Consider the following 26907-nt stretch of genomic DNA (forward strand, 5'->3'; position numbering starts at 1 on the left):
AGACTAAGCACCTTCCCATGTATTAAGGCTGAGTAAGGCAACCCAGTGTAAAAAGCAGGGTCTCAAAATCCTGTAGAGTCAGAGACAGCCCTGTTCCCACTGTTAGGAGTCCCACAAGAGAACTGTAACAAATATACAAAGGGCCTAGGTCAGTCCTGTACAAGCTCTCTGGTTGTTAGTTCAGTCTCTCTGAGCCACTATGAGCCTAAGTTAGTGGGGTTTTGTGTGTGTGTGTGTGTGTGTGTGTGTGTGTGTGTGTGTGTGTGTGTGATGTCCTTGACCCCTTTGGCTCCTACAATCCTTCCTCCATCTCTTCTGTCAGAGTCCCAAACTCTGCCTAATGTTTGGCTGTGGGTCTGCTTCTGTTTCCATCATTTGCTGGATGAACCTCTCTGATGACAGTTGGGCTAGGTATAGCAGAATATTGTTAGGCATCATCACTTTGGCATTTTTTTTCCTCCAGTCGTGTTTGGTTCTATCTTAGATCCCTGAATCATCCAGCCTGTGGATCCTGGTGCTCCAGGCAGTGTCAGGGGTGGGCTTACTCTCCTGGCATGGGTTTTAGGCTAGACCACTCATCGGTTGTCTACTTCTGTCTTTAGGCCACCCTTACCCCAGCACATCCCATAGTTGAGACAGACTGTAGGTCAAAGGTTATTTGTGTAGTTGGATTTTTCTTTGGGCCACCATTCACAAAAACAGCACAGATTTATTATTAATTGTAAAAGCTCAGCCTATATTTAGGCTTGTTTCTTACAATTCTTATAACTTAAATTAACCCATATTTTTTCATCTACATTCTTCCCTCATCTCCATTTTGCCCATCCTGCTTCCTCCATGTCCAGCTGGCCAATCCTGCCTTTCTTCTTATCCTGAGACCTCTCTGTCCAGAAGTCCCGCCTATTCCTCCTGCCTAGCTTTTGGCTATTTGGCTTTTTATTAAGCTAATCACAGCGACGCATCTTCACACAGTGTAAAGGAATATTCCATAACCTGTGTGACTGGGTTACTGTCCCAGTCCCTCCTACTTGAAGTCTTGCATAGTCAGGGGAGATGTCCAGTTCAGTCTAGGTATCCCCTGTAGCTAGGAGTCTTAACTGGGGTCATTCTTGTGGATTCCTGGGAGATTCCCATGCACCTGGTTCTTCCCTGATGCCAAATGCCCTCCCTTGGGGAATGTACTGTGTATGTTTATCTTACTGATTGTTAAATAAAATACTGTTTGGCCAATGAGACAGCAAGTAGATGGAACTAGGAGTCAAAGGCGATTCTGGGAAATGTAGTAGAGAAGTCATGATCCAGGCAGGAAGTGACATAGCAAGGAGACTCATATTTAAGCAAAGGAGAAACAGGAAGAGCCCCCTTTTTCCCCTTCCTCCTCCAGCGGCAGGATGTGATCCACCGGCAAAGAGGGATGCCAATAAGGCACCCAATAAGATAAGTCTTATAAAATATATAGATTTATGATAGTTAAGACTGAGCCAGCAGATGAGAAGTCCTAGTCATTGGCCAAGCAGCATTGTACCTAATACAAGTTTCTGTGTATTCATTTGGGCCTGACTCGGGCAGGCGGCTGGTGTAAAGCTCACACGTGGCAGTGGGGCTCAGGCAGCTTTTGGCAGAAAGATTTATCCTAACACCTCCCTTTCCAGTAGTTTCTTTCAGTACTCTCTCCTCCACCCCACACCCCAAATCCAATGGCTCATGTTCTCATCCCACCCTCCCAAAGTCCACTCACAAAATCTTTCCTGTTTCCCCTTTCCTGGGAGATCTGGGCATTCCCCCCTTGAGCCCTCCATGTTACCCTAGTCTCTCTGGTCTGTGGATTATAGTGTGACTGTCCTTTATTTTACAGCTAATACCCACTTAGGAGTGAGTACATAGCGTGTTTGTCTTTCTGGGTCTGGGTTATCCCACTCAGGGTGATTTTTGCTAGTTTCATCCATTTGCCTACAAATTTCATGATGTCATTGTTTTTTAATTGCTGAGTAATACTCCATTGTATAAATGTACCACATCTTCTTTGTCTATTCTTTGGTGAGGGGCTTCTCGGTTGTTTCCAAGTTCTGGCTATTACCAATAAAGCTGCTGTGAACGTAGTTGAGTAAGTGTCCTTGTGGCATACCTGGGGCTTTTCTTTTTTAAAGATGCATTAGTTTGTGTATTTTATGTGTGTGAGTTTTGTTTACATGTATGTCTGCATACCAAAAGATGGCATCAGATTCCATTATAGACAGTGTGAGCAGCTGTGTGGGTGCTGGGAATTGAACTCAGGACCTCTGGAAGAGCAGCCAGTGCCCTTAATCACTGAGCCATCTCTTCAGCTTCTAGCTGGGGCTCATGATAGATTGATTCCTAATTTTCTGAGAAACTGCCATGTTGATTTCCAAAGTGTCTATACAAGTTTGCACTCCCACCAGCAATGGAGGAGTGTTCCCTTTGCTCCTCATCCTCACCAGCATGAGCTGTCACCCTTGTTTTTTGCTCTTAGCCATTCTGACAAGTGTAAGATTAAGTCTCAGAGTCATTTTAATTTGCATTTCCCTGATTGCTATGAACACTTCTGTAAGTGATTCTTGGTCATTTGAGATTCCTCTGTTGAGAATTTTGTTTAGATCTTTACCCCATTTTCAGTTGGATTATTTAGTTTTTTAATAGTTTCTTTGGTATATATATATACATATTGGAAATCAGACCTCTTTCAGATGTTGGTGAAGATCTTTTCCGACTCTGTGGGCTGCCGTTTGTCCTATTGACCGTATCCTTGGCCTTACAGAAGCTTTTCAGTTTCATGAGGTCCTGTTTATTGTTGATCTCAGTGTCTGTGCTGATGATATCATGCTCAGGAATCTATCTCCTGCACCAATGTGGTCAAGGCTAATTCCCACTTTTTCTTCTGTCAGGTTCAGTGTATCTGGATTTATGTTGAAGTCTTTTATCTACTTGGACTTGAGTTTTGTTCAGGGTGATAGATATGGATCTATTTGCATTCTTCTACATTCCAATATCCAGTTATACCAGCACAATTTGTTGAAGGTGCTTTCTTTTTACTATTGTATAATTTTGCTTCTCTGTCAAAAATCAGGTGTCCATATGTATGTGGATTTATGTCTGGGTCTTCAGTTTGATTCCACTGATCCACTTGTCTGTTTTTATGCCAATACTGTAACACAAAAAATAAAAGATCCAGAGACTAGTATTGGGGTTCAAGCTTCAAGATGAAGGTCAGAAAAGCAAAGTACCCAGCCATTAGCTGTCTCCTCTACCTCAGCTCAGACCAAAGGGGCGATCCTCAGACTGCTCCCGACTTCACTCACTGCTTCTCAGTGTGGCTAGAGACTACTCTCAGAATACTGGCCTATCCTCAGTGTGGCTGGAAAATGAATGCCAGCTCTGAGACTCTGTCCCTGTCTTAAATACCTCCCTAATATTGGGATTAAAGGCCTGTGATCCCAGGTGTTGAGATTACCTTTGTGTGAGCTGTTTCTTTTAGGAGTGGATCAATGTCATGTAGTCATTGTGGCCTTGAACTAACAGAGATCTGTCTACCTCTTAATCCTGAGTCCTGGGATTAGAGGTGTGTACCACCACTGCCTGGTCTCCATAGCTTGAGATTGGCTTTGCTTTCTGAATCCTCAGGCAAGCTTTAATAAATAATAAATAATATATCATCACATACAGTTTTTGTTTCTATAGCTCCGTAGCTCAAAATCAAAGATGGTAATGCCTCCAGAAGTTTTATTGTATAGGATTATTTCAGCTATACTATGTGAAGTTGAGTATTTTTCTTTTAAGGTGTGTAAAGAATTGTGTTGGAGCCAGGTGGTGGCGCACGCCTTTAATCCCAGCACTGGAGAGGCAGAGGCAGGTGGATCTCTTTGAGTTTGAGGCCAACCTGGTCTATGGATCGAGTACCAGGATAGGCTCCAAATCTACACAGAGAAACCCTGTCTCAAAAAACCAAAAAAACAAAAAAAAAGAATTGTGTTGGGATTTTGATGGGAATTGCATTGAATCTGTAGATTGCTTTTGGTAGGATGGCCACTTTTACTGTGTTAATCCTACGCATCCATGAGCATGGAAGGTCTTTCTATCTTCTGATATCTTCTCCAATCCCTGTCTTCAAACACTTGAAGTTTTTGTCATACAAATCTTTCATTTGCTTGGTTCGAGTTACCCCAAAATATATTATTTGTGGTTATTGTGAAGGGTATTGTTTCCCTGATTTCTTTCTCAGCCCATTTATCATTTGTATATAGGATGGCTACTGGTTTTTTGTTGTTTTGTTGTTTTGGTTAATCTTGTATTCTGCCACTTGACTAAAGGTATTCATTAGCTATAGGAGTTCCCTGGTAGAATTTTTGGGGTCACTTATGTACACTATCATATCATCTACAAATAATGATACTTTGACTTCTTTCTAATTTTTATCCCCTTGATTTCCTTCAGCTGTTTTATTGCTATAGCTAAGACTTCAGGTACTACATTAAATGGGTGTATAGAGTGTAGACAACCTGTCTTACTCCTGATTTTAGTGGAATTGCTCCGAGTTTCTCTCCATTTAATTTGATGTTGGCAATTGGCTTCCCGAGTACTGCTTTTCCTTTGTTTAGTTCGTTCCTTGTATCCCTGATCTCTCCAAGATCTTTACCATGAAGGGTGTTGGATTTTACCAAAGCTTTTTTTTTTCAGATGACAGTATGCATTTTTTTTCAGCTTGTTTATATGGTGGATTACAGACTTCCCTTACCTCTGTGTGGCTAAGGGCTTTAATTTGTCAGTTGCTGACTTCTGTAAGCTTTCATTTAGGATTCTTCACCATCAGTTTCTCATATACCACCAGATACTGAACAGATCCTGGACATACATAAATCAGAAACACCAGCAACTGGACCATCCACAGATGCTGACGGAGGTGCTGCGTGGACCCTGTCCACCGCTGCGCTGAGCATGGGCTCTGGCATAAGCCAGTGCAACTGCAGCAGCACCGCTGTCCATGCCCCACCCCTACACTCAGGTACTGCCTTTGCCTTTACCATCTGCTTAGTCATAACTTATGTCCTAACTGTTACCCTGTCTTTTATTCGGTAAACTTAATTAAGAAATGTCAGCATGTTTGTATTGGTGATGTATTACAGGCTGTGTTTCTTAAGGATGCTGTGTGTTAATAGGATCAGTGATGCATGTGGAGCTCTTAGAGACGCTGGGGACAGTGGTGCTGGGTTCTCTGTGTTCCTCATTGTTAATGCAGTTCCCTGGGGACCTCATCAGTCATGTTGTGGCTGATTTTTCTTTTCCCAAGACATGTATTTTATGTGTATGGATGTTTTGCCTTCATATATGTATGTGTACCATGTGTGTGCCTGGTGATCACAGAGGTCAGAAGAGGGTGCCATATCCCCCGAGACTGGAGTTAGAGGTGGCTGTGAGCCGCCATGTGGGTGCTGGGAACCAAACCAGGGTCAGTGCTCTTAACCTCTGAGCTAACTCTCTGGCCCCTTTCACTGATCTTTTAGAAAAGTGTCTTTCACATGTTGAATGTATACTGGCAGCGGAATGCATCCAGACACCAAATTCTCAGCACAAAGGAGGTTTATTGCCCCAGAGAGACACAAGGCAGGGAACATGGGACAAAGACAGGAGCTAGAGAATGAGGAAGAAGGGGAAAGGGTGCAAGGGAGAGGGGAAGTGATACTTGCCCAGGAGGAACAAAGGACTGCCTGTAGATAGAGAGGAGACAGACATGCGCCATAGACACATGGTGGTTTATAAAGGGAAAGGGGGAAACCCCGTGTTAGGATGAGGTGATTAATTTTGATTGGGCATGTTAATTAGGGTAGTCAAAGGGGGGCTTTAGATTGCTGGACTTCAATACTTTAATAGCTGGACCTTGGGAGGAGGAAGTGACCAAATAAGGGACTCGACCTTGGTGACTAGCTGAAGGAAAAAGCTTATAGATTCAAGATACCTTTATTCAGATAAATACCAGCCAAACGTAAGCCAGAGCGTGCCCAGGGGCAGCAAGGCAGGGAGGCCAGAGAGAAGGGGCAGCCGAAGGGGAAGAGAGCTTTCCATGTGCTCGTGGCCGCTTAAGAGCCCACCTTGACCACGCCTTGATAGGCGTGGTCAGGCACACCTGTAGCCAGCTCTTAGGAGGCATGGTTAAGGGTGTCTCCCTACAGCTAGCTTTAGGAATTCCATCTGTTTTTAGCAAGGGGGAGAGGGGTAAAGGCAAAACCTGTGGGAACCCTGTTTGCCATGCTTGGGCCTGCTACAGCCCTTCAAGTGGAGCATGTCCTTTACAATGTACTCACCCAATTAATTGCTCTTATCTTTGTCTTTTTATTCTTTTTCATTGCCTCCTGTCCTTTTGACATTCTGGTTTTTCATAATGACTTGATAGGTCAAGTGGTGACAGATGTCTTTAAGTTGGGTTTGGGGTGGTCTCTAGCCTACCTTCACTGACCTTCTGTGGCATATTGGCTAAGATGTGTTGAGTGGTTGCTGTGGAAGTTCTCTGCCCTTCATTCTTGGAGCTTTATTGGTCCCCACTGCCACAACCTCAGGGATATGGGGTACTTTGGGCTCATGATTTGAGGTACAGCCCAGCTGTCTCATAGTACTTCTGCCTTGCCTCCCCACTGTGACAGACTGTTCCCACAAAAACAACAAACACTTCCCCAACAAGTTCCCCCCACCCTAAAAATGCCCAAACAGGGTGCATTTGCACCTGTCCTGAAGGCCTGGCTCAGTTCTGATAGAACTGTCTCCAGCTAACCGGAGCATAAAGAAAGTAGGGCAGAGAAAAAGGATGGTTTTCTGTGGGAGGATGAAAACTAACTGGATAGATAGTGAAAGGACAGGAAGGATTTACTAAATTGATATTTAAAACTTGGTGTTTGAATCATGTGAATATGTTACCTATTTAAATAACCAATTGAGCCAGGAATGGTGGTGCATGCCTTCAGTCCCAGCACTCGGGAAGCAGAGGTAGGTGGCTAATTTTGAGTTCAAAGACAGCCTGGTCTGTATAGAAAGTTCCAGAACAGCCAGAGCTACATAAAGAGACATTTTCTCAAAGAAACAAGTAGAAAAAATTCAAAGGCTGAATGTGATGGCACACACTATAATCCCATTGCTCAGGAAACTGACACAGGAGGGTCACGAATTCAGCACAGGTAGGTTACTTAGTGAGTTCCAAGCTCTGTTTCCAAATTAATAATTTTGAACAAAAATCTAAAAAAATGTAAGGGTGTGGAAAATGTTCATAATAGCAAGATCTAAATAAATGTCTGTATATTATTATAATCATAAAGTACATATACGTGAAAAGTATAAAGGAAAGAAGAATTTTTGTACGGTAATGATGAAGTTTTTATATTCCAACAATTACATTTGTAGAAATTTATTGAAAGGCAGTTGCAAAATAAAAAATAAATAGTTGCAGGCTGGAGAGATGGCTCAGAGGTTAAGAGCACTGAGTGCTCTTCCAGAGGACCTGGGTTCAGTTCCCAGCACCCACATGGCAGCTCACAACTGTCTATAACTCCAGTTCCAGGGGATCTAATACCTTCACACCAATGCACATAAAGAAAATTAAATAAATTATTTAAAAATAAATAAATAAATAGTTGCTATTAATTATTAAATTTGTTTCCTATGATCTCAGCAGAAGGTGCTGTGTTAGTGTGTAAGCCCTGGTCCCCAAGAACACAGTCATCTCCCCTGACTGCGGAGGAATTTAGGCACGTGGGGCTCACAGCAGCTGTCCTCTCCGCACACACACAGAAGGAAGAACAGAACTACGTTGACAGGTTCCGGGAGAGGATCCTAACCTCACCCTACAGTTGTTACCTTCAGCAGGAGAGCAGAAACAACGCTAAGTGCTCTTCTGTTCAAGGTAGTTATGTTTTAGAGCACATCCCTTTCACCTTTGAACTGTTGTAAATCATATCCAGGTTGAACTGTTCTCCTTTGTCAGTGGGAGATGGCCTCCAGGAAGGACTTCCTGACACACTGACACCCAAAGGCCTTCGTATCAAAGGGCATATTTGTGTATGACCTAGTCATGCCTTCCATGTCCTTTAACTTGTCTTTTATTTTACACTTAATGGAGTATACATTATTACATCTGGAGGGATAGTGGGAAGTCTGTACTTGGTCGTTTCTTTATGAATATTTTCAGTCTGTAGTTGGCCAGCAGGAGCTGCAGGTATGGCACCTGTGGCTGTACCAGGGAGAAGAGTGAACAGCAGGGGTTGGGTCCTGAAAGACTCTGAGATGCTGAAGTCACTTACTCCACAGTTTACCTGGGACCTTATTAGAGTCTGGATCTGAGAGCAGTTTCTATAGGAAACCTGCTAAGGTGCTGGAGTTAGTTTATCTTAGTGCACTAATTTTTACCTAAAATTTTTGTTGAGTTAGAACAACTTTTGGTGATTTTAAAAACAGTTACTATTGGTAAATACTTAATTCGTTAGAAAGTATTTAAAATCACCCACAATGACTTTCTCTTGGCTGTTACCTTTCTGTTCTTCATTGTCTCATCAGGCTCTCCTCCTAAGCAGAGCAGATGTGCTGGAAAGGAGAGACGGAAGCACAAACGGAAGAGGTTGCCGGTGCCTTTGGGCACCAGCAGCTCCAGTGCCAACTTCTGTTCCCATATCAGAGGACTCCTTCCTGATGTTCAGCCCTGGAGCCCCTCCATTGTCTGCTCTCCCCATGCTGAAAGCCTCGCTTTCCCCGCAGCACTAGTAGCTCCCAGCCAGGCCCCTTATGTTCTTTCATCTTTTCCCTTCCCAGATGTGGCCTCTCTGGGAGTAGGGGACTCTGCAGGCTGGGGAGCTGCTGTTGAATGCCCACCTCTGTCCACAGGCCCTCAGTCTGTTCCGGCTTTCCCTTCTGCCTACTTGGACACATTCACGACCATCTTCCTACACAACTCCCCCATCTTTCCTCTGTGGTCAGCGTCATTCCCCTCGTATCCATTCCTGGGGGCCACAGCTTCTTCTGGAATGACACCCTTAGTACCAGCAATGGCTCCACACCTGGAACCAACTTCTTCAGACCACAGCCAAAGGAGAGTGGGGGAAAGCTGGGAGACACACGGTGAAGAGCATCCATTTATCAGCTCAAGGAGCAGTTCGCCATTACAGTTAAATTTACTCCAGGAAGAGATGCCTGCACCGTCTGAATCTCCAGATCCAGTGAGAAAAGGCATTGGCCCAGAGTCTGAGTGTGTAAGTGTCAGTACATGAGTGAGTGAGAAAATCTGGGTCCTCTTACCAAGTCAAAGGCCCAACGCTGACGGCTTCATCACTAGTGGGTGACCCCCCTCACAGCTGTGGTTAGGACTAAGCCCTGCTCTGTGTAAGTGAGAATGTGTCCCTGTCCACCTGTGGGACAGAAATGAGAGTCTTCTGTTCTTGATTCTTGGGGAAGGTTTTCACAAATTCTGTATTGCAGAATTTTTATGTGTACTAGGTTTCCTCTACCTTTTAATTTTTGATATCCAGGTATTAAACTTAATATGTTCATTCTTGTCTGGCCTCTTGGAATACTCGGTCACCTATACACAACCCAGGAGACAGATTTTCATTTACTTTCAGTGAGGGCTGGGACTGCACTAATGTGCCACAGTGTACAGGGAAGGTCAGGGGACAGTTCTGGGGCACTGGTTCTGTCCTTACACCAGGTGCGTCTCAGAGTCACATTCATTCAGGTCATGTGCCTTTACCCACTGAGCTATCTAGTCGACCTAATAAATAATTATAAAGACTTTCTCACCAGAGCTCTGTCACTAGTTAGACGGGCTAGCTGCAGTGGGGCATTTAACTTAACTCCTGTTTGTCTATGAGAAAGCTGGAGAGATGGCTGCCTTGTTTGAGCCGAGTTTGAATGATACAGTGTTTCCATGGTGCTTCTGCTTCCACATTTTCTTTTCACAAAGTCCAGGACTTTGTTTTGTCTGCTGTTGTGTTCCTAGAGTTTGACACACTGTGCTTAGAACATGTAAAATGTTCAGACATGCTTGCCAGATGACAGAAATAAATGAAAGCCCACACTTGGATCAGTGTTCAGAATGCAGTAGTACCAAAGAAATTTTAATCGCATCCTTGAAGTCAGGCTTAAGCGTCTCATTCTGTCAATGTGTAAAGCTGGAGATCTGCCTGCTCACTAATTCCTGGGGTGTTAAGTGCCTTTGTGTCCTCTTTCCAGCACTGTATCACAGGGAACAGTGGCAGTAGGAGCGGTCCCTGTGCCACCGGTGAACTAGCCGCAGCATCAGTACACCAGGAGTCTCAGTCTGCAGCTGCCTCAGGTAGTTGACCAGAAAAATCAGCTTTTCACACTGTTACCAGGTCACGTTGTCCAAGGCCTTCTAGCTTGGACACAAATGAATAAAGAAAGTTTGGGGGTTTTCCCCTTTCTTTTTGTAGGCTTTCTTGGGGAGCAGGCTTATATTTGACAAAACTGACATTGGTATAACTGTTACAGTCACCACTTAGACTATTTCTATTGCTCTAGAAAGTTCTTCTGTAGCCATTTACAGTCTGTGTTGGTGACTTTTGTCATTGCTGTGACAGAATGTCTGCTGAGGCAACTGAGATGAGGAAGGATTTGTTTTGGCTCATGGTTCACAGGGTCCAGTCCATCCTGACAGGGAAGGAATGGACGAGAGAGCATCTTGGTCTGAAGTGGAGGACCCTTGGCACAGCAGACAGGAATCACAGTGCTCTTAGACAGGAATCACAGTGCTCTTAGACCTCCTGGATTGCGGCCAAGTTACAACCTTCAGAATCCTACACACACACACGCACACCACACCACACATACACACACACACACACAAACCACACCACGCCACACCACACCTACATACACCACATCACACACACACCACACACACCACATCACACACACACAAACCACACCACGCCACACATACACACATACTCACACACACACACTCACACTCACACACACATGCACACGCACGCACGCACACACACACACACACATGCAGTGACCTACCTCATATGCTCTGCCTGCAAAGGTTATGCTACTTCCCAGAACAGCGCCACAAGCTGGGGACCGAGTGCTCACACTGTGCCTATGAGGGAGTTTTACATTCAAACTGGCAGTCGACCTCTGCCCTGGTCCTCTGCCCTGCTGTGCTGATAGTGTGCCGTCTGCCACTTCAGCTCCTGTAGTTTTAACTGAGTAAGACAGCGTGAAGGCTTTCTGTGTTGAGTCTCAGAATAATGCTGTTGGGGCTCATCTTACTGTATGTACTGGTAGTCCGCTCCTTTCCGTTGCTCAAGGGGATTACATTGTATGGATGGTCATGGGGCTGTTTCTGACCTGGGTTAATGTCTTCCAAAACTGCCACTGCTGGGTGGGCACGTAGTTGTCAAAGTTTGAATTCTTTGGCAAATAAATTTCTGACAGGTGTTTTCCACGTTGCTGATCTTTGGCAGGAAGCAGTGCCAGCAGTATGTACTTCAGTAGCAGCGACTATTCTGAATTTTCTGAAAATGGACAGAAGTCCCAGGATAGACAGAGAGATGAAGCCTTTCCCGGGGTGGCGGAAGAGTCCATCTGGAGAATGATAGAACAAACACCAGAGTGTGTTCTCATGACATACCAGGTGCCCAAGAGGTACGACAAGACTTCTGTATGTTTGGGGATTGATTTTTGCAATTCAAAGCACTTTCTGTTACAGTTCTGTTTATTCTGATGTGTGTACACGTGTGAGTGTACCATGGCCCACATGTGGAAGCCTGGTCTCTGCCTACCGTGTATGTCCCAGGGATCGCCAGTATTAGGCTTGGTGAAAGGGAAGACCTTCGCTGCTGTGGTGTACGTGCAGACGTCAGAGCACAGCACCAGGCAGCATACTTGGCCAGAAGTGCCCTTTCCTTCTGAGCCATCTCAGTGGCTATTTGGGGGGTGGAGGGGTGTTCTAATATGATTTTCAGTAGGAGGTGATTTTAAAATGTTTTGTACACAGCCATAGAAAAATGTGCTTACTAATGTATTCATTTAAATTCAAGCACCAAGTGATTCTTGAAGGAAGGATTTGCAATTGCCATGTGCAGATCCTTACAGAGCAAACAGGCTATTCACCCAAACCACAAGAGACAAGAGCAATGGGCTGTGCTTCCAGGGCACACATGTTCAAGAAGTTTCCCTTTGGCCCTGGCAGAGGGAGGGCTGAGGGAAATGAATTTCTTGGTATGCTTCATTTAAGCATCACACATTGTTTCCCACCAAGAAGCAGAGGTGCGCTGTGTCAGTGTGGCAGATAATTCAGTTATGTCACAAGTCAGCAGATGAGCGCATGGCACTGGGAGAGAAGGCTGTTCTCAGGGGCCTTTGCTGTGTGTAGGGGAAGGGAAGAGGTGCTGAGAGAAGACCTGGAGAAGCTGAGCAGCATGGAGCAGCAGCAGCCCCAGTTCTCCCCTGCACAGAAGGAGGAGCTGGCCAAGGTGCGCTCCTGGATCCACAGCCAGACCGCCCCTCAAGGAAGACACCTCCAAGTAAGCATGCAATCCCTCAGACAGCGACAGGTCTGTGCCAGGTGACAAGCGCTCTTCATCTTCACAGTCACCTCTGTGTCTTAACTACAGACCGTGTACGTGTGAAATAATTAGTACAGTGTGTACAGGTCTCTTTAACACTGTTGGTGAAGTTACTTAAAGAGGCATAAACAAACGTCTATTCACCCCAGGAAGGGCACAACACAGACCATAGTACTGTTACAGTAAAGGCCGACCTAGAGACCAGAGAGTGTTGACTGAGCATGGTGACCCCCAAACAGCCACCTCACCAGAACCATCTCGTTCCAGTATGAATGGTAACTTCATTGCTGTGGACCCCTCCCTCCATCTCCTTCAGCAGCCCCCACCCCACCCGTCAGTGCCTTCTGCGTTCTAGACTCTCATGGCCTCCTTACAGCACGGGACACCTGGGTGGCACGAAGTAGAACTGGGAAGAAAGAGGCTGGGTTCTCAAGTGGGGGTCTCATGACTCTCCCTACCCCTTTCTTCTGTGAGGAAATATCAGCAGCCCTGTCTAAAGAGGCTGCTCACTCCCCCATGAGTGGTCACAGTTCTTTCCTGACGCTCGTCAGACAGCAATGTCACAACCATGATAAAATGGTTCTCTTCTACCCGCCGGATTGTTAGTGGTGAGGACACTACCCTGAAGTATGAGCCTCTGAGAGAGCCATCAGCGGTACAAGGTTCACACATCCATCCCTGTTTGAAAGTTTAAATTGCAAGTACAAGAGAGGCCCACACTGCAGGGAGTTATCTCACCCTGCAGGAACACTCTTCCTCTGGAGCTCCATAACTATTTTTTTTTCCATCGTCGGTGCCCTGAGGGCCCCAAACACAAACCCTAGTCATTTTTCTGCATTAATCTCTTCAATTCTATGATGGACTGGCAAGCCAGGGTTGCCGTATCGTATGGCTTTCTGTCACCACCCTTCTGAGGCCCCTTTGCCAGCCCCTTTCTTTGTGTTTTTCGCTTGTTTCATGTGTGGGGGTATTTTGCCTGCATATGTCTGTGCACTTATGTGCATGCCTGGTGCCCTCAGAGGGCAGCCGAGGGCACCAGATCCTCTAGAACTGAAGTTGGGGTGTTTGTAAGCTGACCTGCGTGCTGGGCGTTTCACCATGCTCCTCTGCAACTGCAGCCAGCGCTCTTAACCCCTGAGCCATCTCTCCAGCCCTCCCCTGAATCCAGCGTTTCTTACACTGCAGGCATGGTGAGATCATGCCCCCTTGCCCGGCCTTCGTTTTCTTGGACTGTCTTGATACCTCCCTTACTTTTTAAGGAGTTTTGCCAGATAAAGGATTCTTAGTTGAAGGTTTTTTTTTTTTTTTTTCTTTAAGCACTTCAGCTAAATCAGCTTACTGCCATCTGGCCTCCAAGGTTTCTTCCGAGGCACCTACTGATAATCTTGCTTAGAATCCCGTGCATGCTGCGTGTGTGCGTGCTGTGTGTGTCCACTGTTTGGTTATAATGCGTCTGGGTGTATGCCTCTGAGCTGATGGAGGCCATTGAGCTTCTGGGATGCTGTGTTCGTGCCTTCACAGAACTTGGAAGATTTTCAGCCCTTTTGTTTTCCAGTACATCCTTTTCCTTCCTTTCCCGCCCTCTGGTTCCTCTGATGGCTGGGTAGTCAGTCCTCTTGGACCACATAAGCTGTAAGTGCTGCTCACTCAGTCTGTCTTTTTCCTTCATGACAACTGTCCATTATCTCCACGATCTCAGTTCTCACTTCCCCCAAATTTCCCTTTGGATTCCTCCAGTGAGGTTTTGTTGTTGTTTGTTTGTATTTATCGGTTTTGTCTTTCTAGTGTACAGGATTTCTTGTTGGTTTCCTTGTAGGTGTCCTTACGTCATTGATGCTTTCGTTTGGTTCATCTGTTTCTTCCTCTGCCTTGTGTTTGAGTTAGCTTTCTGTTGTTGTGATAGAAACACCATAACCAAAGAGGAAAGGATCTGTTTCACCTCACAGATTATGCAGTCTACAAGGGAAGTTGGGGCAGGAACTCAAGGCAAGGCAGAGCCCACAGAGGAACACTACTTACTGGGTTGCTCCACATGGCTTGCTCAGTCTTTCTTATAGAACCTGGGACCACCTGCCAGGGGCGGCACTGCCCACAGTGAGCTGTGCCCTCTCATGTCAACCATTAACTAAGAGTGCAGCACAGACTTGCCTGAGGCCAGTCTGATGGAGGCATTTTCTCAATTGAGTTTCTCTCTTCCCAGGTATGTCTAGGTTTGTGTCAGGTTGTCATCTTTAGACAACATTAGCATCACATAACACACTTGCTTTGTTCTCTTTTGGAGAATTGTGTCGCCTGTGAAGACAGAGGTTCAGCTGGTAACACTGCTGAGGCCCACGAACAGCACCCAGGAGAAGACACCAGTTGAGCAACTGTGAAGATGTCTGTTCACACCTTTTCCAGGTCATGTGAGACACAGAGATGTCTGTGTTGCTTCACTAAACTCTAACTCTTAAATGGCAAATTACTAACATTAAGCTTTTCCCTTGCTTTTGTTTGTTTTGGTTTTGGTAGCACTGGGGATCAAACCCAGGGCCTTGTGCACTCGAGTCTGGAGCTCTCTCTCCTGCTGACCTGTGCCCCAGCCCTCCCTTCCTGGTCTTTAGTAGCTGACATTTCCCAAAGCAGGCATTTGCAGAGTTTCCAGTTCCTGATATTAAAACGGCCATTGAGAAACCTTCTCTAGCTTAACTGTCTCTGACAGCAGCAGATTGCCTCTGAAGAGGTATCTGTCTGTAACACTTGATTTCAGAAATCACTCTGAATAAGTTACAGTTCGAATGAATCCCAAGCCTTAGTCTCATTTGTTTTGTTCTGTTGTTGCAGAATCATTTTCCCATTAGAATACTTGAATTCTGTCTACAGGTTTGTGTAGTTCACAAGATGTTTTCCATGAATTTGACATATTGATCTAGGCTTTGTACAGCATGGTGCTTTCCTTCCTGAATATGATAGGACATTCCACCTTTCTCCGAAAATATTAGAGTGCACTGTTCTCTAGGAAATGTGGGAATCGTGGTTCTGGTTGTTTGCCCGGTTCTTGTCCAGGCACTTCCTGTTGGTGTCGGTCCTCACGGAAACTCCTTCCATAAGATCTGTCTGCTTGAACGGGGCTTACTCTGGAGAGTTGAAGTTAAGCCATGCATGTTAAAAGAGCTGCTGACTTGGCCAATAGTATTTTTTAAAGGTTTTCTTTGTTGTAAAATAAATGTGAAAAGGTTTTAAAATGATGTCATTGTTATTCTGGACATGTATGTGCTTAAGTGCTCAGTCTAACAGTTGACTACACAGGGGTCTCCATGCCGACCAGAGCCTGATTGGCACTACCTTCTGTTTGCCCTTGAACAGGGTAAGTGTTTGGGGCCTGCAGAGTGAGAAACCACACTTAGGGGAGCTCGGTGGCCCCAGCCTTGGGGAAGTGAGTGGTGTGACTGTTAACCTGTATCCACTCATTGTCCTGTTTACCTGGGTGTCCACTCACAGTCCGGTGCTCTAGATTAGAGACTCCCGAATCCCTTCATCAACCACAGATGGCTGTGGAATCCACCCTGTGCAGCTCCGAGGATGGAACTGAAGGAACAGAAGTCTGCAGTGGCCTTTCGTGCACAGTACTTCCAGCAGCCAACATGCGTTTCTTTTCTGTTGCTTTGTTTTGTTTTAGGAAAACACTTTTCTCCCTGACAGTTTATAGATGTTGATAAATGTCCTGTCATTCTGGTCAGGAGACGGTCATGATGACCATTGGCCCAGGGCTCCAACTCTGTGGCTTAGACCTCTTTTCTAAAATAATGGTTTTTCTGCATGGCAGTCCTGTCAGAAGGTGTCAAAAGCATTCTCAAGCGCTGCCTATGACATTCTTAGAATTTTCTGGTATTACACAGTTCCACACAAATGTTCCTGCTGTGTGAACAGAGACTTCTCCTCCATCCTGGTAGTTAAATGATGTCACAGGGAGGCCTGCATTGGTCAGGCTGGCCTTCTCAGTGACTCAGGGATCATTCTGCATCCGTGCATACATGCACCAGATATGATGTTCTCTGGGCAAACAGGCCCTTTCCTGTCTGTCCTGGGCACTTGTTTATCTACAGCTTCTCCTTTCTTTGCCTTCGACACATCTTATGGACTATGTATGTATTATCCAGGCTTGATGGAAACTGGTGCTTGTAGTCAGGTCTGTAAAGCCTTTAACCAAGTTTCCCCTCCGCTAGGGATGTCGTCAGTGCACTCAGATCCAGCCCCTGCTGCTGAGGTGTCCAGCAGAACTGGCTGCCCCCCGTGGGGGCCATACCCTGTGGAGACTCTATTGTTCAAACTTACTTTTTGTATTAATAACTATTGAACTGGTAACAAAAGTATGTATTGTAGACTTCAGTGTTTACATGACTCTTTCCCCCAAAGCTTTATTTTCTTGGGTCACATGTCAGAATTTAAGAAAACAAGATGTTGTGTGAATGGATTAAATGAAACATCATTATAATTTACAAGATGGTATTTTAATCAGATTGGCAATTTGTTTATAGTTGTGAATTTGCTTGTACTTAATGGTTATTAATCTTTTGATTGGGTATCTTCTTGGAGTAAAAACAATAAAGAGTATATGTGTAAAAGTGGAAAATGCCCTTGATTGTGTAAGCAAACCTTGAGCATGCGTGGTGTCTGCCAGAGCTGCTTCCAACTGCATGAAGGTCCCCATGTCAGCTCAGCATCACTTTCACAACAAGTGTTTGCTGCATAAATGTATCTCCGTTCCTACTCTGGGAGAAAGAGGTACTTTCCAGTGTGTTCAGTCCACATTTGAGCCCTGAGAAGAAGTCACTGGGCCCCGGATGTTTCTGTGTGTATACACGTGTATAATGCTATCAGGCCAATTTAGTAAAATTATCAGCATTATTCCTGAAGCTTCTGTAGGGTGAGCTTGTATCTTACAGTCTGATTGTTACTTAAAGCAGCCAAATCTAGACATCAAAATATGGACCCCGGAGTCAGCAAGGCTTTAAGTCTCATACCCTTCCAGTTATTTGTTCCTTTCTCTGGTGACAACAGCAAAACACAGAGCCAGTGTTTACAGTGGCTGCCTCTGACCAGCCTGTGGAAGTGCTCTGGAGCATCTCCCCCTCATGGCAGCCCACAGTGGCTGTTATTCTCACTGTGCAGGGTAGGCTACCGAGGCAGCGGAGGACGCACAGCTGATAGGATGAGCCTAGGGATCTATCATGAGAATCACCCCAAGTCACTACACCTAGTGATGGTGTTAGATTATACTAATACACTAGAATCCATTTAGGCTTTTGGGGGTTGACAATAGGGAGCTAGAGCTAGTTTGATTTATTGTTGTTGTTGTTTGGTTGGTTTGGTTATTCAAGACAGGGTTTCCCTGTATAGTTTTGGAGCCTCTCCTGGCATTCGCTCTGTATGCCAGGCTGGCCTCGAACTCACAGAGATCCACCTGCCTCTGCCTCCCAAGTGCTGGGATTAAAGGTGTGCGCCAGTTTGATTCTTACACTGAAGAAGCATAATTCTCATAGCCAGACTTGATGTCAGAATGCTTGAGTTTACATTGCCTGCTTCCCTTCCAAGCTGTCATTGGGTCCACATTAGGAAAAAAGCTTTATCAGAGCTGTGTTTGAAGGCATTGCTGATGTTTGCTGACAAAGGTGAGTAGGGGTCACGTAGTGTCTCTTGGTTGGTGCAGATCTATTGCTCAACTGAGGGTTTCAGTGGAATGGCTGGTCTCATGCGGGGATGTTTGCTTCTTCAGAAAACTTAGTGCTCCCAGCCTGTGGTTCTGTGGGCAGTCACAGGGCTTGTGGCACCCAGACAAGATGTCTGGTCATCCACAGACTGTCACAATTGTACTTGGGATGCTAGTGTGTTTACACATACGTGGATCTTAAAGATTAATAACCTGCTGATTGCATTGCACAGCCTGAATCCCTGCACCAGCTCTCAGAACACAGGGTTAGTAGCTGAAGGGAAGTGAGTTTCCATTACTTTGTGTGAGTCGGTCATGACCTTAACTCACAGAGGTTGAGCGCAGTGCTTAGTACTGTGACCTACTAAGAGCAAGAATCAGCACCCAGCCTTCCCCAAAGGAAACAGTTCAGACCATCCCCCAGCCCTCACTGCCAGGCACCTTTGTGTTGGAGCTTTTCAAGCTAAGGGACTTCTCCTTCCTGGGAAGGAGTAACCCTGCAGAGTGCTCATCCTCAGCGCTACAGGAAGTGGAGTGCTCTCATGCCTACTACTCAGGTACTCAGGACTTGGGGGCAGGAGAATCAGGAGTTTGAGGTCATTGCTGGCTACATACTGAGTTCAGGGCCAGCCTAGGATACAAGACCCTGTATCCCCCACCCCCAAACAAAACAAACAGAATCTATATATTCATTTTTAAGGGTTGAGAAGATGTCATAACAAAGTAATTTGTTTTTACATCATTTGTGACTTGAGAGACTTAGATAAATCTTTGTGCCTTTCTCTTGTTACTCTGTGCTGTGCTTCTGCTCATTTATTACTTTACTTAAGACATTTCGTAGTGCCTAGGATGGAACAGAGAGTTCACGTGGTTAGGCAAGCTCTCTGCCCCTGAGTTAAACCTCCACCCCAACCTGTAGATTTCCAGGAAATACTAAGGATAATGGGGGGAGGGACAGGTCAAAGATTTTCAGGATGTAAATATATAAGTAAACGTGACCACGTGTGATACTTGTGAAACATAGAGGATTTATTTCTCATAATAGTGAAGGGTGGGGTGTAGTTAGCCTGATTTCTCTTCAGGCATCTTCGTTTTTAATTTTCTAAAGTGGTGGTTCTGAGGAGACGAATCCGTGCTCGTATCTCTTCAAATGCAGTATTTCCAGAAGCATTCTGAGACAGCCCCATGCTGCTTATGTTGTTTCCTGGTTCTTGCCAGAAGACGACTCAGCACAGTGTTGGAGTGTTGTCCAGAGAAAGCCTGAGCCCTGAAGTCCTGAACAATAGATAAATAATCCTAAGGTCAGAGTCTTCCCTGGGACTCCTCAGCTCCCAGTTCCCCATCCAGTCTGCTGAACCCTGTGGTTGAGGTCCCTGTCCTCTCAGTGACCATTCTGTATGGCTGCTGTCAGTGATAGGGCCTGGATGTTTAACCTGTGTGTAACATAGACCTTCCCTGTTAAAATCGGCTTGTCTTAAAGGTTGAGCCATAGTTTTCTTTTTATTCTGGAATAAAATGGGCACACCCTACATATATGGTTTTAGGCCTTAGGGATAACCCTTGTACTGGATAGTTTTGTGTCAGCTTGACACATGCTAGAGTCATCAGTTAGGAGGGAGTCTCAATTGGGAAAATGTCTCCATAAGATCTGGCTGTAGGCAAACCTGTAGGGCATTTTCTTAATTAGAAATTGATGGGGGAGGAGCCAGCCCATTGCGGGTGGTACCATCCTTGGGCTAGTGGTCCTTGGTTCTATAAGAAAACAGCTGAGCAAACCATGAGGAGCAAGCCAGTAAGCAGCTCCCCTCCATGGTCTCGGAATCAGCTCCTGCCTCCAGGTTCCTGCCCTGTGTGACTGCCTTCAGTGATGTGGAAGTGTAAGTCAAATGAACCCTTTCCTCCCCACGTTGCTTTGGTCATGGTGTTCATCACAGCAATAGTAACACTAACCAGACTGCCTTTGCGTTTAGAAGCAGTCAGGTAACCATATGAGAGGTGACTTCGCCAGCTGCACGCAGAAGCCACAATAGTCCTCTAGGGGCTTCAGGTGGTGGTCAGTGTCTCTGGACCAGGTCCGTGAATGCTGATCTCATAATTTCTCAGGAGACATTTACAGTCATGAGCACTGACTGTCAGAAGGCAGGGCCAGGGGAGACCCCTCAGAAAACAGACAGTGGTCCCCACTAACTTCGAACCACATGTGTCTATCCTGTCACTCACCCATGCCCCAGCCTCTGCACCACTTTTCACTGAGGGGAGCACATCATCCTCCCATTCACTTCCCATGGTGCCTAGAGGCGCCCCGCACTGACTAGAGTTTCAGCCCCATGCAGATCTGCAGAATTACAAGTTTGATTAGTAGGGCCGTGGTGGTGCAGAGAGCATTCATTTCTCACCAGCTCCCTAGTGACAGTGCTGTGGCTCGGGCCCCACGGCAGGGCAGTGGTCCCCACCTGCCGCTCCCTTCTCTTACATATCACTGTAGTTTGCCCAGCACAGGTGTTTGCTTGCTGCGTTCATGTTACAGTTACATGTTCTATGAATCAGTTTAGGAAAGTTAGGTTTGGGAAGAACACTGGCCAGTTACTTTAAGATGTGATTTCCACCAAGAACACTCTTGGGTCATGAATTAAGGGTCCTAGAAAATCGAGTGTGCGAAGTTCATCTCTTCTCCCTCAAAACCCAGAGTTCCTTACCTTTCTCAGGCTTCCCCGTGGGGTGGGAGTGTCAGCACTGGGATCTGGAAAACAGTGTGACACCAAGGCATCACATCTACTGTTTCTTGTTTTTCTTTTTATAAAGCAGGGACTCATTGTGTAGACCAAGCTGGCCTCACAGAGGTCTATCTACCTGTGACATTTGCCACCACACCCAGCAGCTATGCTTATTTTAAAACATGCAAACCTGAGATTCCAGGCTTGAGGACCAGAGTTCCCATCCCCAGAACCCATATAACATCTGGGTGAGCGTGGAGGCTGTCTTGATCCCTTAAGTACCCAGAAGGTAGAGACAGGATCCCTGGGACAAACTGGCTCACTAAAACAGCTGGACTGAGGAGGTCCAGACTCAGGTAGAGACCCTGCCTTAATAAAGTGAAGAGAGCTGGGGGGGGGGAAGAACCAGTGTCAGATTTGCCCCCCCACAACCTCACATGGACCCACATCCATATATGCATGCCACACATGCAAAGAAGGAAAAAAACACAACGTCCCTAGATTATGTCTGGTTTGCAGCCCTTCCCAAGCCAAGGGATGTGGACTTGAATGCAGAGGAGTACTCTGACACTCAATTTTCCTCATTAGCCATTCACAGCTTGTCAAAACTACAGCTGGACTGTCTGTCAGCAGTGTCTTCTAAAAAACTCTCCATTCTGTACCGGAGAGTTCTGAGCACTGTGTCATTGTGAGGAGGAGACAGTCAACACTGTCATCTCTTCCAAGGTTGCTATTGTTGCTGAGCTGGGGTCACAGGCTATGTGCAGACTTGGGGTTACTCATCAGTCTGGCCTACGAAACATTTTATTTGCATTTTATGCATTGATTCTTCAAAGTCACTCAAAGAAGTCTTTTTGTCTTTTTTTTTTTTGCTGTTTATTTTGTTTGGGCGTGCATGTGTGCATGAGTGCGTGAGTGTGTGTGTGTGTGTGTGTGTGTGTGTGTGTGTGTGTGTGTGCGTGCGCGCGCGCGCACTCGCGCACACACTCGAGAGCATGTGTGTGTCATTGGTAGCCTAGACTTTCCTCAAACTCACAATCCTGCCTCAGCCTCTAAGTGCTGAGGTTACAGGTGTGTACCATCATGCCTGGCATAGACTGTCCTTACCATTCCTTTGTACTGACTGAGAAACTGAGATCCAGAGAGATTAAATAGTTTGTAAAGATGGTAGTGAGACACACAGATTGACACATGACCTCAGTGGCACTGGATAGCCAGCACTGCCTGCCTTAAACAGTCCGTGTATAAAAAGAGTTATGCGTATCCTGGGGAGCCTGGGCTTGCAAGCATTTGCTGAAGACGGAGTGGTGGACAGAGGATGGTGGAGAAGAATAGGCTAAGAAGGGTTTTTTTAGGAAATGTTATTTCACGTAGTTCAGCTTTGTAGAGCTTTCTCTGATAGCTAGAATAGAAGGCAAATTTAGAAGCTATGGAATCCACCCATAAGCCCAAGACGCCTTTACCTGCTTCCCTGAGGCCTTCACCTGCCTCTGTGCCCACTGTCTGCTTCAGCAGTGTCTGCAGGAGGGCAGTCCTCTCCAGCTCCTCCAGAGCCAGGCGAGCATCTTCTTCAAGCACTGTGGGGTAGAGACAGACAAGTAGCCTTCCCTGCCCTTCACCTGGCCATCTCTGTTCCCTGTCTTTGTTGAGTACCAGGACAGGGAGGTGGGTCATGGAACTCCAAATGAGGAGCTCTCGATATCTCACGGTGGAGTGTAGCAGAAACAAAGGTGCTGCATAAGCCAGCAGGAGACTAAAGGGAGGAACTCGTGGACCGCCACAGCCTGCTATCGTGGCCACCCTACCGCCAGCTGCCTTGGACAGGAGGGGGAGGCAGTGGCCCAAGACCCCCAGTGCCCGTTTGGCTCAGAAAGTCTGGTTTGTCTCATCTCCACTGACCCATTGCTACCTGCGGCCCCTTACCTCTGAGGTGAGTGAATGGGAAGCAAAAGAAAGGCTGACGGCCCTTCAACTGCACCTCACAGTGGGGTTCACTTGAGGTTTCCAATGCTGCATTGTGACTTGTCCTGTGTGAAATGTGACTGACACCCAAGGTGTATGGAGTGTGTATAAGAGAGTGAAATGTGGTACATGCATGTAAGGTACGCATGGTAAGTATAGGACACTTGGGGCGTGTGCTATGTGCAAACTGGTGAGTGTGTGGTGTGAGGTGTGTGTGCACCCAGCAAGCGTGGCGACTGTATGTGAGGAGTGAGCAAGTGTGGGGCGTGTGCCTGAGACGTGCACACAGTGTGTACACTGAGCACATGCTGCATGCAAGGGGTGTGGTAAATGTCTGGGTGTGTATGCCAAGTGCGTGCACCAGAGGAGGCTGGCAGTGGGACATGTGTCTTGGGTAGGTACCAGCATGTTGCTTCTCCGGGAGTCTGGTTGGAAAGCCACACACGACACTGGAATGCTGCAAGCTGACAAACACGCATGTGCAGCCTTCATGGGAAGACTAGGCAAAGTGTGTGTCATAACAGCACGTGGGTGCACTCACAGTATTCCCTGGGAGTACTGATGATAACCTTCACACCCCCAGAAGGTGGAGATGTCTGCGCCGAGGGTGTTTGTGGAGGGGCCAACCTGAGGGAAAATTCTGACCAGAACACTAATCTCCCACCTGTTTGGAACTTGAGTAAGAGGCTGCCCTGGTTTCAGTTCTTCCATTGTAGACGTTTGAGCTGGCGTCAGCACCTGAATACCCTTCATTTCTTTTTGCAGTGTGTACTGGCTCTTCTAAAATAACAGAATCGGCTCCTGTCCGGCTTTGACCCACAGGCTCGGTGCCAGAGTGAGCTCAGTGACGCCAGAAGCTGATTGACAGAGTGTGAGTGATACTCAAAAATGATCAGAATGCTGGCGAGAGGACGGCACAGAACAGACTAGAAAGTGTCTAGTTCTCACAGCAGTGGCTTGGGAGAGAACCTACGTAAGAAAATGTCTGAAAGTACCCAAAGGCAGGGTCAGGGAACTGGCACCACAGAGGAAGGCGCTTGCCACCAAGCCTGCCCACATGCTGGAGAGCCAGCTCCATCCGGTCGTCCTCTGACCGCCATGGGGTGTGCATGCATGTATGATAAAGCGTAAAGGAGATTTTGCTTTAAGTAGCCAAACTAAATATTAAATCCAGTCAAATTTTTATGGACTATAATACAATAACCTAATGCCAAATTAAGGGGTTGTGGTAACATTTGTATTTTTTCTTAAATTTAATTTGGACTTGAATAGAAAATCAAGTCATAAAGAAAACATAAACACATTGGTTGTCTATGAGGCCCCCTGCTTCAGCTGCCACTGTGCTTAACTAAGCCTTTTTGATTCATGCAACATGGATGATTGTTTTCTAGCTCATATGATAAAATAAGGACCCTAGAGAAGACCGTGACCATTGATAAATCTAAGGCACACAGTCAGGGTCCCCTGATCCTCTCTTCAGAGCATGGTCACACCTACAGCAGACCCCCATTTAGCCAGAATCCCTTCCTACTCCTGAGTGGCACCTAGAACTGATACCAAAAAAACCCAGTCACCTCACCTGGAAGCTGAAGGGTCTTTTCACCGGTGTCAGTGACGGGAAGGGACAGGAGTGGGTTCAGGAGTCCTATGAAGAGCAGGCAGCAGAAGGCTAGCCTATCCATGATGACGGAGAGCAGTCCTGCTGGGCTTCTGCTCCGGAAGATTTCTGACTCTCTCCTCATCGAGGGATTGCCCGTTTTATCTATCATCCTGTGACCTCAGATGTCCCCTCCAAAAAATAAAATGAAATTATTGGCTAGGGAGGCTAAAAGGCAATCACTTTGCATTGATGTAATTTTTCAAAGTAACAATTCATAGACAATAAATTTACTGGCTTGTGGGCTGGTGTACAAAGTGGGTACTCCGAAAAGTACTGCACAGTTTATAAATCTGGCAAAATAAGGAACTCAGCCATAAATCACAAATGAAAGACAGGGAGAGACATGATGTGGCCAAGGCAGAAGGACAAAGATTTATGAGTCGTAGAAAAAGTGATTCGGGGTATGACGTGAAATATGACGGCTTCCTTTTTAAAAAAATCTTTCACTTGTGAATAGATGTGTTGTTGTGTTATATTAAACCGTTTTGAAACAGCAAAGACATGTAGCAAGCATGGCTCGGAGCTCAAGTATGGACTTGGCTTCTTGTAAAGTCATGAGCACTTGAGTCTTAGATCCAGGTTTCCTGAGAGCAGGACGACACTGATCAAGGAGAACTAGAATACCTCTCCATGCTACCTGGCCGGGATCAAGCCTGGGCAGCGGCTTCCCCAAACTCCACTCAGCCCAGCAAAGCTGCTGCTTGAGGCCAGTTCACATTGCCTCAGTTCTCTGCTTACAAGTGTGTGAGAGTACGTGCGTGCGTGCGTGCGTGTGATAGTAGCAGCAGTAACCGCAGCAGCAGCAGCAGCAGCAAACTGGTCCAACATGCCACAGCCTTAAGCAAGAAGATCCCAAATTTAAAGCCAGTCTGAACTACATCTATGAGTCTTCATTGAACACCAAATTTTAAACCTAAAACTCCAGCTGAGTCTGTAAGTTAGTGGATGATAGATACAAGAAAATGGCAGTAGAAGACAAGAGTCAACCCAAGACTTGTATGGGATAGGTATGGAATATTACAAAGCTGAAGGTAGATTGTTTCTCGTTTCCTAAAATACTGTGCCATAGTCTAGGGATGCAGCACAGTTGGAATGCTTGCATGAGGGCCTGGGTTCAGTCTTAAACATAAGCCAGATATGGTGATGTGGTAATGCCCACATTTGGGAGGCAGAGGCAGGTGGATTTCAGAGAGGCCAGCCTGATCTACAGAGTGAGTTCCAGGACAACCCCGGGCTACACAGAGAAACCCTCTGTTAAAAAAAAATTAAACTAAAAGTCTATGACAGCTGTGTTTGCATATATGCAGTCTGCACACACATGCATGCAAATCCTTCGTGTTCTGCCGTTGCCAACAGGTGGGGGAGCGGCCCACCAGTCTAGGGGTCCTTGGTGACCCTTGAGGACAGTTGTGGGAGGAAGAAGTGAAGTCACCCTTTTCCCTCCCCCAGAGGCTGGTTGCTTGCCAAGCTTTGTCATTCCCTGGTGACTCAGGGGTCCTCCTGACAGTTATTAGTGACGGTTTTACTGCATGGCCTAATTAAGTTATGGAAGGCCTAGGCCTCAATGAGAATTAGCATCTTTTTCAATAGGCTGTCAATGACAATGTCACCTTGTCCCAAAGAGCTCTGAGCCTTCAGCCCCCACAGTCGGGGTGTGAAGGTGTATAATCATTAATTGTAGATGCTGCTCTCTGAGAACCTTGTCCATCAAGATGAGGCCTCACAGAAAAGGGGCGGGAAAGGTCACCTGAGAGCCCAACTCCTCCAGTCTGTCCCCCCACCACCAGCAGCTGACTGATTCTGTGCCCAGAAGTACTAGAGTGCAGGCAGTTGGCTTCAGGAAGGACCCCAACTATAACGGGGTGAGCCTCTTCGCTGATGCAGGTGCTTTGGGGTGACCCATGCTCCTATTGGCTACCCCTCACTCATGCTCTTGTCAGCTCAACAAATTCATTGGTTCTCCAGGGTTAACTTGTGTGGCGCTGCAGCTTTGGTCTGTGCTTGTTGGGAGCACAGGCTTGTTCGCACTTCCCCAGGGAGAGTCAGAACTACACTACAAGAGTTATGGCTTCACATCCATGCTGGGACACCTGCAAATGGTGACCACCTCAAGCAGCATCATATCTTTAGCTGGCTGCAAAGGTCTTTCTTAAAACAGAGAGATCCGGGTGTGGTGGTGCATGCCTGCAATCCCAGCATTTGGGAGAGTGGCAGGAGAGTCACAAAACAAAACAAGATCCTAGACTACTGGCGCACAAAGAGACCTGTAATGTATCACAGCAAAGTAAGTCATTGTAG

The 26907-nt window shown here is 46.3% G+C and overlaps 2 protein-coding genes across 12 annotated transcripts in view; one reads left to right on the plus strand and one right to left on the minus strand.

The window, feature by feature from the left end:
* LOC100762774 (period circadian regulator 3) overlaps nt 1-17191 on the plus strand; it is a 46933-nt gene extending 29742 nt beyond the window's left edge. For 6 of the 11 annotated variants that reach the window (XM_027398324.2, XM_027398323.2, XM_035439384.1 and 3 more), the window contains 7 exons: nt 4844-5017; nt 7670-7900; nt 8551-9239; nt 10219-10321; nt 11481-11661; nt 12392-12542; nt 14866-17191. In XM_027398324.2, the coding sequence (XP_027254125.1) occupies nt 4844-5017; nt 7670-7900; nt 8551-9239; nt 10219-10321; nt 11481-11661; nt 12392-12542; nt 14866-14949 (1613 nt within the window). In that variant the 3' untranslated portion in view covers nt 14950-17191. The remainder of the gene's footprint in view (nt 1-4843; nt 5018-7669; nt 7901-8550; nt 9240-10218; nt 10322-11480; nt 11662-12391; nt 12543-14865) is intronic. The other 5 variants (XM_027398320.2, XM_027398322.2, XM_027398319.2 and 2 more) reach the window with 4 other exon arrangements.
* Nucleotides 17192-19335: 2144 nt separating this feature from the next.
* Nucleotides 19336-24716, minus strand: Uts2 (urotensin 2). The gene is made up of 4 exons (XM_027398317.2): nt 24529-24716; nt 22451-22564; nt 20970-21013; nt 19336-19533 (listed from the first exon to the last, which is right to left on the minus strand). The coding sequence occupies exons 1-4, from the start codon at nt 24689-24691 to the stop codon at nt 19420-19422; spliced, it is 435 nt and encodes a 144-aa protein (XP_027254118.2). The 5' UTR covers nt 24692-24716; the 3' UTR covers nt 19336-19419.
* Nucleotides 24717-26907: the final 2191 nt, after the last annotated feature.

This window comes from Cricetulus griseus, chromosome 2, assembly GCF_003668045.3.
Source record: "Cricetulus griseus strain 17A/GY chromosome 2, alternate assembly CriGri-PICRH-1.0, whole genome shotgun sequence".
Taxonomy (NCBI): domain Eukaryota; kingdom Metazoa; phylum Chordata; class Mammalia; order Rodentia; family Cricetidae; genus Cricetulus; species Cricetulus griseus.

Coding starts and splice junctions, on each gene's coding strand:
- Uts2 (XM_027398317.2), bottom strand. CDS start 24,691: ATGAGGAGAGAGTCAGAAATCTTCCGGAGCAGAAGCCCAGCAGGACTG. Junction 22,565..24,528: donor AAAGACCCTTCAGCTTCCAG/GTGAGGTGACTG, acceptor TCTACCCCACAG/TGCTTGAAGAAGATGCTCGC. Junction 21,014..22,450: donor TGAAGGCCTCAGGGAAGCAG/GTAAAGGCGTCT, acceptor ACTGTTTTCCAG/ATCCCAGTGCTGACACTCCC.